Source organism: Melospiza melodia, chromosome 1 (genome assembly GCF_035770615.1).
Source record: "Melospiza melodia melodia isolate bMelMel2 chromosome 1, bMelMel2.pri, whole genome shotgun sequence".
In the NCBI taxonomy this organism is placed as follows: domain Eukaryota; kingdom Metazoa; phylum Chordata; class Aves; order Passeriformes; family Passerellidae; genus Melospiza; species Melospiza melodia.
The window spans coordinates 43,973,642-43,988,043 of NC_086194.1; the positions used below are offsets into that span (position 1 = coordinate 43,973,642).

Below are 14,402 nucleotides of genomic sequence, written 5' to 3' on the forward strand. Positions count from 1 at the left end.
TTTTCTCCCCTAGCATCTTCAGCTGCTTTATCAAGAATACAACTAAGGAACAGCAAGAGAAAAAAATAAATCTGTAAGCTGAGATCACACACACGTAGAGTTAATCAGTTTTGTTTAGAGGGTCATCTTAAATCTTACACTCCACCTGCATCGAGTTTATGAAGATTGATCAGGTCAGTCCTTGACACACTCAGACAAGTCAGGGTTCCAAACACACTGCTACAATTAGTGAATTCAGGAGGCACTCATATCATAAGCCAATTGTAGATTAACTCAAACAGACAGCAGGGAAAGTGGCTGCAGCAAATTTCCCACAGTCACTGTAAGCCTTATTAAATAGGCACCTAAAGTTTTTAATAATCATTGTAGTGCCTGTGGTAGCACTTCTCTCTCTCATGTAGAGAAAGCAAGGGGAATATGAAAGAAAAGGAGAAGAAACATTTACTTGAAATGAAGGTTTGATGGTATTTAGGCAAGAAGGTCTCAGACACTGCCTTTCACAGTGTGTTGCTCAATTTTATAATAACCCTCAAAATAATGCATCATTCTCTCTGAAGACTGTATTACAACTCCTATGCTTATGAAGCATAAGTATGCACTTAAACAAATATTTCTCTTAGCTTATTAAATATACACCTCATCCTAATATTTAAGCCTATTTTTTTTCTTCTTCACCAAGAAGGAACTTTTAATTATCCAAAATTATCAGCTGCACACTGAGCTCTAGAAGAACTTTGCTGAAAATTCACAACACAATAACATCCTTGAAGTGGCTAATAAATAAATAAATAAATAAATAAATAAATAAATAAATAAATAAATAAATAAATAAATAAATACTATTCAGTCTGTAAAGAAAGAGTGGTATTCTCTAAGAGTGACGCAATTATTCTACAGATTCCAGGAAAATGCTTTGGCCTAATGAAAAGGAAACAACTAACTAAAAAAGAAATTTGAAATTATCTTTTGATTCATACTAAAGGCATGTAAAGGTTGAGTCACCCTTCTTTATTTTTGAACATATTCTACATGAAGGACTCCATTTGCAAACACCTCTTCAATAACACCAGGGTAAGCAAGCAGGGAATGATTGGCTCCACTGGCATTAATTTGGTGAGTAAATTGAAGGGAAAATGTAGAACTGCTTAGTTAATCAAGTATGACTGAAATCACCCAATCAAGAAAATAACCAGCAAATCTAGCCTGTGCTGTAATTTGTTCTTGGTGCCAGTGTCTTTCTACATGGAATTAAAAGCCCAAAGAAAACAGCAACAATAAGCGAGGCTTCTTTCAGGGAACAGCTTAAAATCCTTCAACTCATGCCTTTCTAATCATCATTTGACACTGCTTGAATTGCCTTTTAAGCCACATGCTTTTCAAAATCCTGCAGAAATTATTGCTGTTGACCACAAACTGTTTCTTTCTATACTAGTGCTTCAAATACTCTGACAGCTTAACTGTGAAAGAATAAAAGCACTAATGGATTTGTCTGACTATATTATTCCTTGTATTTTCAACTTTACTTGGTCTCCTTCACAGGTTCTGCTCAGTTACTTTCACTAGTGGTTTTCAGAGATACTGAGGGTTTATTTTACAGTTTATAATGCACCTTTATAAGCAGAGCTGTAGTCAAGTATTAAAGGTCACTGAAAACTTATTGATCTAGAGAACACAGCAGCAATAATTCAGAGAATATAAAAATATCCGCTGCTATTCACTTTTCCTTAACTCAGAATGGAGCAGACAATCTGTAAAAAGCAATTTCTTCCCTTAATGATCCATCATTTTGCATGAAAGAGTCAACACTTTTAAGAAATCAGAAAGAAACAGAAGGTTATAACTGTCTGAAGCAGACCCAACATTCCACCCCCAAAATTGCAATAGCAGACACTGGGGAAGTGATCATTATAATAAGAACAAATTCTCATGTAATGATTTTAAATAATAAAATTAAAATCAAGTGATTATCTATTTGCATCGAGAACAATGTCAAGATCTTTTTTGTAAGCTGTGGAGCTTCTTCTATTAATATTGTAATGAGGTTCACATTATATAATAGTATCAACAAGGCAGAGACAGCACTGCATAGATTACTAATTTAAGCAAAGTGCCGGTCTCTCAAGACCTTGTTAACAATGACCTACCAAAAAATGTAGAAAATTCACAGTCTATGAAAATTCACATTGGAAAGTGACTTATTTATCAAGATCTTAATAAGGAAATAAATTGAAAATGACCTTTAAAGTCCTGAGTGCACCTTGCTAGGATTAAGAGCATTGTAGATACACTGCAGTTTACAAGCATATGGAAGTAGACTTGTCAGCAGAAACCCAAACATTGCCTGTGCTGAGATACAGCTACTCCAACACATCAGATAGACAGAACCAAGAGAGTCAACTGGACATAAAAGAAAATGGAGAAGAATGGCAGGAACCAAGTTTTAACCTCATTAGAAGCACACAGGAAGAGGCAACCTTACCATGGTTGCCAAAAGAAACTGTACTGTCTGAGGGCTTCAGGCTGCAAAGAGCCATTCATACACACAGAGAGAGGCCTTCTAGCCCGGTGTATGGAACAGCCCTGGTAACCGCGGCTGCGTGTCCCTCTCGCAACTGCACCAATTTCACTGTGATCAGCACCTGTAATCTGGGTCACGCAGGGATGAAGCAGTAAACAAGCTGACAGCAATGATATAATTGCAACAGACAGATTTTTGAAAGGTAGAAAAATATCTAATGGACATCCTTCCTTTGAAAATTTCCCCTATGTGGGTGGAAGATGGAAAGGGCTTTCTATACAGATATGACATGTGCCTCCCACTCTCCTAGCAGCTTATCAGTTCACCTCAGAAACATTTTTATTCCCTCAGTTTTTTTCCCTCAGTTCCTACTTTTCCTTGTGAACAGAACTTCTTTTGAGGAGGTTCTCCATACAACCTCAGCAGGAGATAGAATTATTGTATGCCGTATGCTTGTTTGGCCTTTGCCTAACAAGCACCTTGTTAGGAGTTAATTTTCCAAGTATTATAGCACCTAATACTAAAACAAAAAGAGATTATTTTTCTGTATACATTCCCAGGAGTTCTCTAGAGAAAGAAGAACCCTGCAACTATTAGAATGGCAGTAGATGATCTCTACCAGAAGGTAACCACAATACAATCTTTTATTTCAGATAAACCATTGACAGCAACATAACTCACATGCTGAAACCAGATTTGAATGCCAAAGTTTCACAATTTACAGGACTTTCAGCAGAACAGACTAGGATAAACCTGCCCTCAGAAGGAGTACAATCCTCACTCAGATTTATCAGTAGTCACTTTTGTGATTTGAAAATCTTTACATATCAGAAAAGCAATGCACCACTTTTGGATCTAAGAGGCATTTTGTTCACTTCAATGCATACACTAATTGTCTGTCCTGTTAGCATTAAAAGAAGGTATGATTGGCACTGAAGCGTGACCAGACTTCTTGGATGGTTTCACTGTCTGGGAAGAAAAGCTTAGTAGGTCCATAAATCTAATATATACTTCTCATAATAAAACCTAGAGCAGCAATAATTGTAATAAAGTTTTACAAGATGTCCTGAGAGGAATAAAATGTTCATTATTCTCTGCACCACAGCTAAATAAAGCAAAATTAGTTTTTTCTTTAAAAGCCCATAAGTAATTAAAATTAACAGACTTTGTAAAGAATGATAGCAAAAGACTTTCGGCAGACCCAAACTATTGGTTGCTTTGATTTTAGTGACCTTGCTCATCTTATCTTTCTAAACAGACATTTGAAACCAGAAAGTTTCAAATGCCCAGACAGTGTAAAGACTGCTTTATGTGCAAGACTTATGAAGAGCAAACTCCCTGTGAGCCGAATGACTTTCTGTGAGTTGTTAGAGTTCTTTTCCCATGTTAATCCTCATTCCCCATTACAAAAAATCTGACCACTAAGCTCAGTATCCATTCGAATTCAGTGGCAGAGATGAAGGGTGAGGACTTCAGGCTTCCAAACAGCCTACAGAGGTAAACCAAAGGTAGGCACAATTGCAAAGTGTCTGCAGTAGAGAATTTCCACAAGCTGACAGCTCCCTCTGAGCCTTTCTGGTGCCTCTTTAAGCCTTAACTTAGATTATGCTTTTAGAGTATGTTAAAAACTAACAGCAGGAAGAGACACAAAATTACCCAGCCTTATGCAATTACTGCTCACAGTGATCAAACAATCTTGGCAAGAAGCTGGTGCTCAGCAAGGCAGCTGGAATACACTAAATCTCCCCCACGTTAAATAAGGCACAGGGAACTCTTCCAACACTTAGCAGTAACATATTGCTATATACTTTATGAAGTGAAACAAAGCAACTGAAGTAAAAATTTCCAAAATATGGTAATGCAAAGAGTAGAATGCTTAGTCAATCAGAGTAAATCAAAATATAAACATTCTTACAGTGCTATACCAGTCACAGACACTTCTAATTCTAATCTCTCTAATTCCTATAATTTTCACTCTTCTGTCCAAGCTGCCATCCAATTCCTAGGTTATAGATCATCTAGAAAAGAAGTAAATAATTATCTGAGAAGTACTATATGGCATCTCTCAAATATAAGTGATTTGGGTGGCTGCTCTACCATAACAGTCTTATCTTACACTCACCAAAACTTATAAAAGGCCTGATTTGAAATAAGTATAAAGTTGTTTTTTCTTTTATTTTACAGCCATAATTAGTTTTAAAATATTCCTGTACTCATGAATGATCTGATGCACATCTTAGTACTTTGAGCTTTTCTGCAAATAGCTGAACTGTAGCCTCAGGCAAATACTCAGATATCTAAAGCAGGGCTGCAAACATTTGCATACACAAACGAAAACCATGAAAAGGTCTCCCAAAAAGAGGGAATAAAAGATTGCATTGAAAATTCCCAGTAGTTTCATGAGACCTGTCTTGCTCTGGTTTTCTTCTTCAGCCATTCTCTCACTGACTCTGCCTGTATCTTCTCTACAGGCAGTCCTAAGGGACTACTCTTGTTCCTCTTCACTTCTCCCCTTTCAGCCTGTCCTCTGGCAGCTTGTCTGCAAACAATTTTGACTACTGTCTCTGCTCATAGCTCAAAAGACCACCTTTATTCCCAGACCCATCTTCTTCTGCCCACACTGAAATCTGAGCCTTTCTTATACATTCTCACCTCAATTTCAAAGATAAGAGCATTTTTCTCCCTGTGGAACCTCATTTCTCTACACTTATGGACTTGCCACTTGTTCTCACCTCCTAGACTTCATATTTTGCTTGCTTCTCTTCCTAGGTTTTCTCATCTAAGTGATTTAAAGACCACATGTACACAATGTGATGAAGGCAGTGCTGTGCTAATTCTGCTTTTCATTTCAGTAGCAGAAATCTGATCAATTTCTTGACTCAAATTTATATGTTGTTCCATAATAACAGGGCTAATTTTGTGAATCCAAGCATTCATAAGACAGCGTTTATACCCTTTCCACACATCTGTGGAAAGGGTAAAAACGTTACAGCGAAGATGTGCACTGTAACATATCCTCACCATCATTTTATTTTTTCCATCTGCACAGTGCATCCTGCGGTAAGGAGTGAAAAATGACAAGACCTGTTCTCCAGGGTTTTGCAGCTATAATGATGAAAGAAGAAATGTTTGCAAGGACAAAATAAAATTCTATTAAGTAATTTGATATAGTAAGAAAAAAAAAAGTCATACTTTTAGGTCCAATATTCTTCCATCAGGTCTAAAAGTCTGAATAGACACTCTGCACCAGTGCTCTTTGTTTGATGTTTTTAAATTTAGTATTAGCCTTAAACCTGGTCAGAAAAACAATTGGATAAAGACTTGATTTAAGACAAATTAGCCAAAAGAAGATGATTTTTTTCTACACGAAGCTCCATGTTCCCAATTATCTGTCTTTCTGCTGACTAGAAACACTTCCATTACTATGACACATGTCTTTTTGTGGCCATCCTATTCTTCAAGTATAATAAAAAATCTCCTATTGCAGCGTTTCTTTTACAGAAGGCCTCCAGATATAGAAGTGAGGAAATAGTAGTTAAGATTGTGGTAGGGCTGCCTCTTCCCCTGAGTATACTTTCACCCGTTAAATGATGTTGGATTTAAATTATCCAACTGACTGGGGAAAACAGCCCCATATTTTTTGAGGTTACTGTAAGAAATATAGAGTATAATCTACTCATTACAGTGGATTACCACCTCTCTGCATCCTTAATTTGATTATGGTAATCATAATGCAACTGTGTGATCATCTTTTCCATCAAAGAAGAGGGAAGTGCAGAATAGCAATCTACACTTGAAAAAGAGAGACCAACTTTTGTTTTCTATGAGTAAAACTATTAAAAAAGTAGGAATTACTTCTGACCTTTAGCCTGCGATCCTGGTCTCCACTGCACAGAGAATTTACAGACACTTTAAAGGTCTTCCACGCTGGATTTAAGTTATTCATCACAACCTGTGAATGAAAAGAAGAAAGAGAACCCTTAACATTTCCACATCTCTCAGCAGAATGCTAACAAGAGCCACAATTCTCAATACAGTACATTCACCAGCAAGAGAAGAAAGCAGAGCTCAGCTGGAGTTTTCAGAACTACATCCAATGAGATATGAGCCCTTGAGCAACACACACTTTCCAACACTTTTCCTCTGCAAAGCCCCCAAAAGGAGCAGGAGTGGGAAATGGACCCATACATACCCACAGATGATGTTACAGACATTGCTCCAGCACTGCCACACCCCAGTGGGAGAAAACTGACAAGGGAGAGGGTGCAGAATTCAACTGGAAGCAATGGAAGACATGCAGGACTGGGCTTTGGGGATCGACAACATCAATTTACAGGCACATTGTTTACCTTACTAGGAAAACTCTGCGGAATCCATAACAGGTTTATAACCCCTAACACCTGCCACAGCTCCACCCTGTACACCTAAATGCCATTTTTAAAGACAGTGCCATTTAATACCATGGAGCAGTTATGTCACTAGTTGATAACAAACAAATGTAAAGCACCCAGATTACAATCCCTGAGAGGATGTGGGGAAGAAGCAACATAGTATTAATGGGAAAATATGATACAGCCTGTAGCCTGGTTTTGGCTAAATCTAATGTTTATATCTCCTGACCTTCCAACAGAGTACCTGCCAGTTTAATTAGGTTTGGACCTTTGGTTTCATCTTCCTTTACTCTAAGGTGCATAAGTCAAGACCTGATACCCATTAGTTAACGACACCAGAGTGTAACACTAGGAAGTGTATCGGTGATATTTTTGCCTGACATGTGAGAGGAATGATGCATCTGACTCCATTGATATCAGAAGGCTAATTAATTACTTTATTGCACTATATCACATTACATCTAAAAGGAATCTGCACAAGCACCCAACTCAACTCAACTCAGCTGAACAAAATCTTATGACTGTCTGCTGACCTGGACATGTGCTTGGCCCTGATAGGCCAAAGAAACAAAATGCCATCACTTTCGGTAAACAATCTCCACACTTTGACACAACACAGGAGCAGCAAATGAGATAAGAACTGTTCTTTCTTTCTCTGAGGTTCCTTGCTGTGATTCCCAGAAAATCCTTGGGAAGTTGTGCCTTGCTTTTCTCTGAGAAGAGAAATGCGGCCACAGAAAGTGTTTTAAAGTGTGAGTGTTTGTACATCCACATTTAAAACCACTTCCCTTTGTGACATGGGAAGCATAAAGTATGCCTCCTGACAGCCCATCTGTGTCCTTGGAAAGTGAATTCAACTCTATTCCTTACCTCAGTCCTGTGAACAAGTTGTTGGGTTGCATCATCGTTCACCCGAAAAATCTCCAGAAAAGGATCAGATTTGCTGAAAAAATCCTAAAATAAAGTACAGGATAAGTTACTCTTGAGGCTTCATTTTCTTTCAGCTTTTCAGGCACAATGCACTGGGTTCTTCCCTGACTGCTAATGAAAAGAAGAGCCAGAGTAGTTTTAGTGAGACATCTTGGTGTTTCTCAGCAATACTTCATTCTTGTCCTTGTCTCACAAGGATTCCTGTGGTACTGTTGTTATTCTCAGTTTGACTATTTAATCATGGCATGCAAAACTGTAAAATATCATTTTACAACCTCTTCCCTTCTTACATCCAGCCCAGTTTCCTGAGCATTAGCTCTGTCATCCACCTACCTTGTTTCTTTTTTCCTCCACCCCTGTTTGATCTTTTGACACCAGTTTTCTAATGCATTGCACTTTGAAGCATATTCCACACTGGGGTTGAATTGCACACTGTTCACCTAACCTCTCAAAACAGAAATTAATTGGCCAAGACATTATGCTGCCACCAACTAACACAAGTCCTGTCACAATGGATTAGAGGTGGTTAGAGAAGCCAGTCCTCTTCAGGGCGTGGTAACATGGCCCATGCTAAGATGACAAACAGAGCAGTGTAATGCTGGAAATAACTTGGTATCACTAGGCAAATCTCTGACACTGCAGAACACCTTCTCCTAGTCTTGTGTCCAGCTAACAACCCTGAACTTTCTTACACAAACCTAAATTAAGTTGATTTTTATAGTGCTGCTTTAGTTTGGTCACAGGCTCTTTTGTTTCAACATCTCATTTATTCTGGATATGCTGGCTCAGGGGAAGAAGAGTAACTGGCTGCTAACCCAGGAGGGAGAAACCTTCAAATTTCTAACTGTGCTATTCTGAAAAATAGGGTTTAAAAGCACTAAGTCCATTTCCTATAGTTTCAAGTCTCTTCTTAATTTTCTTCTTCAAAAGAGCCACACGATGAACTTTGTGCATATGCACATTATTCTTCTGTATAGGACATATCCAAAACCACACATCCCATGTCAGTTTTGGGAAGTGAAAAAGTCTGTTCAGTATCCAAGTGTTTCTATGATAGTGTTAGTGTAAAAATTACTCTAATAGATATAATTCTATTAATTTCTCCTCACCAAATGTCCACCGTACCTATTTTTGATTAGCTGCAAAACCATTGGTTTAGGAACAACTTTGGATAAGATGCTAGCCAAAGTCTGGGCCTTGCAAAATTATTTTTAGGGCACTTTTTCAATTCCACAAGTTCAAAACAAACAAAGAACTCAGGGCTTTGAAAAGGGACACCTGAATTTGAATGTCTGGAGAAGAAAATGAGTTCCTACAGACCACAAAGCCTTGAGCAAGGCTCAAGGGACCTTAAGTCTTGTCATCCCCTAAAAATGACATAATGTTGTGTTGAGAGGGCTGTTTTGTCATTGATCTGCTTCTTCACTTTCTAGAGAAAACTTAGTGGCCCGTTTAATAGCTGATGCAAAGCTCATGAAGATTTATTTGTCAAATTCTTTCATGGGGAGCATGGATCAACAACACTGTATCCTTGGCTATTTGTTCCAGCTACATGGCAAACAGGACATTTTATATCAACCTCTGTAAAACCGGTGTCAAATTCACCTAAATAACTCTAGAGTTTGCCTCAAGGCCCTGATGAAGATTTAGTATCTGGGACACCACTCAAAATTTGAAACTTCTAGGATATGGGGGTTTTGGTAATCAAATTCTGACAGATTACCAGTGTATAGCAAAGAGAACAAGCAGAGAGAGAGGGTGCTGGTTTAATCATAGTGATACGAAAATCCAGAGTGCATAGGGTTAAAAAAGACTGAGCTGCCTCTTCTCACACAGAAGCATTCTGATTGAAGCTGGGTAAAAGCTTAATGTTCAGAGTTTCTTTATCAAACACAAATTGATAAGTTATTTGAAAGTACCTCAAAATGATATATCCAAAGAATGCACCCTGGTGTGCAAAAGCATTCAGAAAGGAAGCCAAGATTTCATTTAATGCTCAAAATACAGCATTGTTCCTAGCTGAATATCACAAAGGTACGACAGCACATCAGCACAAAGGAAATAATTTCTGGTTTTAACTACCAAGATAACACCACATAAAAGGAAAGATTTTAATGCTGGATGGTTGTTTATATTACTCCCCCTCCAATGCAAAATAAAGACCTAATTACTATCAGAATTGAGGTGCGAACAAAATAATCCTTCTATATTGGAAGTGCTTTGCAATATGTAGAAATGATAAGCTAAAGAAACATTTGCTTTCACAATCAACTTTTTTTGGTTGTTATGTTGAAATTAATAGCTTTGTATTATCCTCCAAGAATATCCTCTGAAAGAAGAATAGCTGCAATATATTGTGCTATTTTAATAATATTTAAATGATTAATGTAATACATTTGCTGGTGGTATAATGCACATTGTTCTTTCAGTATGCGCAGCAGTTATACAGTAATAGCACAAGTACATTAGACTTAAAAAAATTAGATATATCTGTTTCTAAGCCCCTAGTTTGACACATGTTTTAGTAGATTCATTTTCAGACCCCAACAATTTTTAAAATTCAGGATTGGGGATCAAGTCAAAGGTCCCTTAAAGAAGGGTGAAGCAGCCAAAAGACTAAAATGTTGAATACTATGTAACAGGGCATTTGATGAGGTTTTTTTTTCGGTAGTAGTTTAATACCAAAGAACTATATAAAAAAGCAATATTAGCTCATATTTTGCAGATATTTGCTGGATAATCCTTCCCAAAGAATGGTAACTGCTTCTCTCAGAACAGGAGAAGCAGTTTTCCTGCCTCAGTGCTCATAATTTATTATAGCTATCATAAAAAATGTAGCTGCTTGTTATAGTAATTGTGACACAGCTATTAATGCAATAAAACCTTTCCAAAAGTTATTGTTCCACAGTGAAGTGTTCTCAGTGGATCTATTGAAACAAAGATGTGCCATTTGAGCTGACAGGGCTTCAATAAAACATGAAAAAGCAGTTATACCTTCCAAATAAGCACTGTAATAAAAGAATATAACCGTTATTTCTGCTGAAGTCAGTTAACTAAAGGAAACTTTCCTATCCATAATTTCCTAATAATTTTTCACTGAATGTTTCAGCCACTCCAGTAGGAAAAAAGCATTAGGCTTTGTTCTGTAGCTTCTCTAAAATTCTTGCAGTTTTACATCAGGAGAGTAAAAAACATGCAACAAACATATCCTCCCTGTTAAATCTGATCAACAAATTCTGTTTAATTTTCCAAAAACGAGTTGTTCAAGTGTTTTTCCTTAGTGTAGGAAATATATACAGAGGCTTCCTCTGTTTTTCAGGAGACTCCAAAGCCAGTTTCAACCCTCAGTTTGCTTCTCTAATGTTACATCTCTACTCAGGTGGTCACTTCTCTGAGTGCGGAGAGGCACGCAAAACCATACCTAGCATTTTACAAAATCGGCTCTTCTCAATTCTTTGATGTTTATTTCCCTTTTTGTGACATCAGAGCACTCATTATTTTTCACCAATGGATGAACAGTGAAATTTAAGTAATTTCAAACCTTAATAAAAATAATTACCAATAGTGCCTTGCATCTAATGATGTCAAAGTTCATTATAAGCTGTACAATTTTTTTATAGAGGAAGTATCCTCTATAAGAAAAGTTTCAGCCTCTAAAATCAAGTTTCAGCCAGGTATTGAGCTACATCTTTAGCTGGAGGAAATTGAAAGACTTCTTTCAATGCAATAGATTTCCAGAGATTTTCATCAGGTGAAGACAGGAGTTTGGATTCAGATAAGACATGATGAGTCACTGCTTGACTTGCACACTGCATCATCTAGGAATTCTTTATTAGATGAAGCCCACCTTGACTGGACATGTTAAAATGGCAAGAATGACAACACTGTTGCAGTATTTCAGACCGATCTTCTCACCTTATCCCCATAAAGTGTTTCAATCACTGTCTAAAACTGTTGTTCAGACAACACTGACTTGGCTCAGAATTGCACTCTGGCAGTATCCTTTTAATTTATACCAACAAGAGCTACAAGCAATCATAATATTTAAAGCAGATCACATCTTGCATTTGTGGAAAGCAATAACTAAGTGGAGTCCTATTATGTTGCTTATGTCCTTTCCTTTTCCCTAGATGTGACAGCATGTGGAACGGGAGGAAACTTGTGTACAAGTTTGGGAATCACCATTAAAGATATGTGTCTAAAGAAAGGCTGTTAAATTTACATTTTGACACCTAAATAAATTATGCAACTCAAAACCCCTCAGACTCCAGCAATTCTGAAACAGGAAAGTAATTTATTTTTCAGATGAGATGCAAATTCAGGTCCTGATCATTTATGATTGTTAATGATCCTGAGAAAAGTAAAATTTTAAACATTTTATAAAGTTTATTTTGAAGTTATATGCCAGTACTATTCATCTTTCAGTGTACTTTCTGCTTGCCTGAGATTTTCTGGTAGTTTCAAGTGAAAATATCTTTCATAAGTTACAACCCGATTTTGTAAACCTGATGTATATGTATCCAAAAGTAGTTTCACTGATTTGATTTTAAGCTACTCTCACATCAGATGTTTACAAGAACACACTTGGGGCATCACCATCCTAAACCTTTTTATAATTCTGCCATATGTTTCTAATTAGAAGCATCTTCATGTATAAGAAAGGACTACGTACCTCAGAGTATTCTATGCCTGCTATTACACTGAAATGACAGAGAGTGGTACAAGCAGACATCAGGTTTTCTTGGGTTGTGAGTTGAGATGCTTATTATAATTACTAAACAATAACAGATAATTTCAGAAAGAGATATTCCTTATAATGTTGAGAAGTGTTTGAGTCAGTGGAAAGTTTTTTTCCTAGAGAAGGAAAAAGTTTTTCACAAATATGCAAGTCTTTTTTTCACATTTGATACACTTTTCGTTGAACAAAATGTCTATCACGACTGAGCTGTTATGAAGTTTTCTAGCTGTATTTTAGGAAACTTCAGTGATAATATCATTGACTACTCACAGAAAGTTCACTTCTCTAAACACTTCTGATCTGTGGCATTTTACATAATTAAATTGTCTTGGTTGTAGTGTAATTAACTTGTCTTGATTTTAATTATATTTCCTTGAGGTTTTTTTTTTAATTACTTGCAACCCGAGGAAAGCCTCACTGTGAACATCCATCTGAAAACCCTGATGTGTTTAATAACACAAGGTTAAAAAAAAATCTGTCATGGAAGATCTCATCAAATTATATTTGCAGGCATTCTTATATCTTTCAGAAAGGTTAATATCGAGTAGCTTACCTTGTCATCCAATTTCCGTGCACTGAATGAAAGTTCAACGTAGTCATCGTTGCCAGACAATTCCTCAGCGATCACCTAAATGAAATGGAAAGCTACATTTGAGTTGTGCATGGTGTAATGGGAGGGGAGAACTATGCCATTTTTTGGTGTGAAGACTGGAGACTCCTTTTAGGAAACTGAAGTTAATGTGTTTCTCTTTGCCATCAGGAAGGACATCACCTTGGTCAGCCCACAAACCTGAGTCACTTTGTGCCATGCAACTATGCCTTGTCAATCACCTGCCAATGGACAGACACCCACATCCACCAGGGATTCCTTTCCTCTGACCAAGTGCTCCTCCTCAGAGTGGAAAACAGAGAATTCCACAATTTCCCAGTGTCCAAGGGGACAAAAACGCTCTACAAGGGTTATATTACTCGGGTCTAAAGCCCAATTATTTTTATGCCATTTCAGCATCATTTGGCAAGATAAATGAAGAAAGGAGTGAAGTCACCTGGCATTAGCTGCCATGAAAGGCTCATTTTCAGCAGGAGAGCTCTCCTGATTTAGCTTTTTTGCAATAGCCACATTGGCAAAACAATTTACCATGTACGGAGTCAGAAGCAAGTAATCCTAAAATAATTTAGTGTGATTCTTTCAGATGGTGTAAGCTATATCAGTAATCATGCCAGTCACTCTGCTGTGCAATGTTATAAAAAAGCCCAACAGAACCAACTAAACCAGTTTCCTAAGTAAGCCATTACAATGCCTCTGGGGAGAGAAGGCACTAACCAAACCTGGCATATTTCACTGAAAAATATTCTTTGGAACAAACCACATTATATTCTATTTGACAGCTTTAAAACTTTTTCCTCATTGTAAATGTTCTCCCCATGGATTAAATATCCCAAAATAACCTATTCCCTAGGTGTTTCATGCTCATGACCACACACATGGTAGCCATGGCACCTTGCCATACAGGATCTGGCTGTCTCCACCACTTGAAGTCCTTGTGGAGCTGCTGGGAAAACCCAAAAATTTGCCAGACTGGTTTGGCAGCAGCTACTGACTGCTCTCCAAAACATCAACCCATCAGAGGTGCATATGGGGTGCCATCTGCATCTTGTGAACCTATGTCAGGAAGTGCAGCAGCTGCCAGAGGCAAGAGACACAAAGGAAGGAAAGGTATGAGGCCTGCAATGCCCCCCTAAAGAAGATCCAGGAGGAGGCATTGAGAAGGCCATGTTGTGGGAACACAGCTGGAGATTCACTCTCTGAAGGAGGTGCTCCATG

General features: G+C 37.6%; 1 protein-coding gene across 2 annotated transcripts in view; it reads right to left on the reverse strand.

Moving 5' to 3' along the window:
- CPNE4 (copine 4) overlaps positions 1-14,402 on the reverse strand; it is a 236,056-nt gene that overhangs the window by 88,383 nt on the left and 133,271 nt on the right. For both annotated transcript variants that reach the window (XM_063155822.1, XM_063155816.1), the window contains 3 exons: positions 13,131-13,205; positions 7,780-7,863; positions 6,381-6,470 (listed from right to left, as the gene is read on the reverse strand). In XM_063155822.1, the coding sequence (XP_063011892.1) occupies positions 6,381-6,470; positions 7,780-7,863; positions 13,131-13,205 (249 nt within the window). The remainder of the gene's footprint in view (positions 1-6,380; positions 6,471-7,779; positions 7,864-13,130; positions 13,206-14,402) is intronic.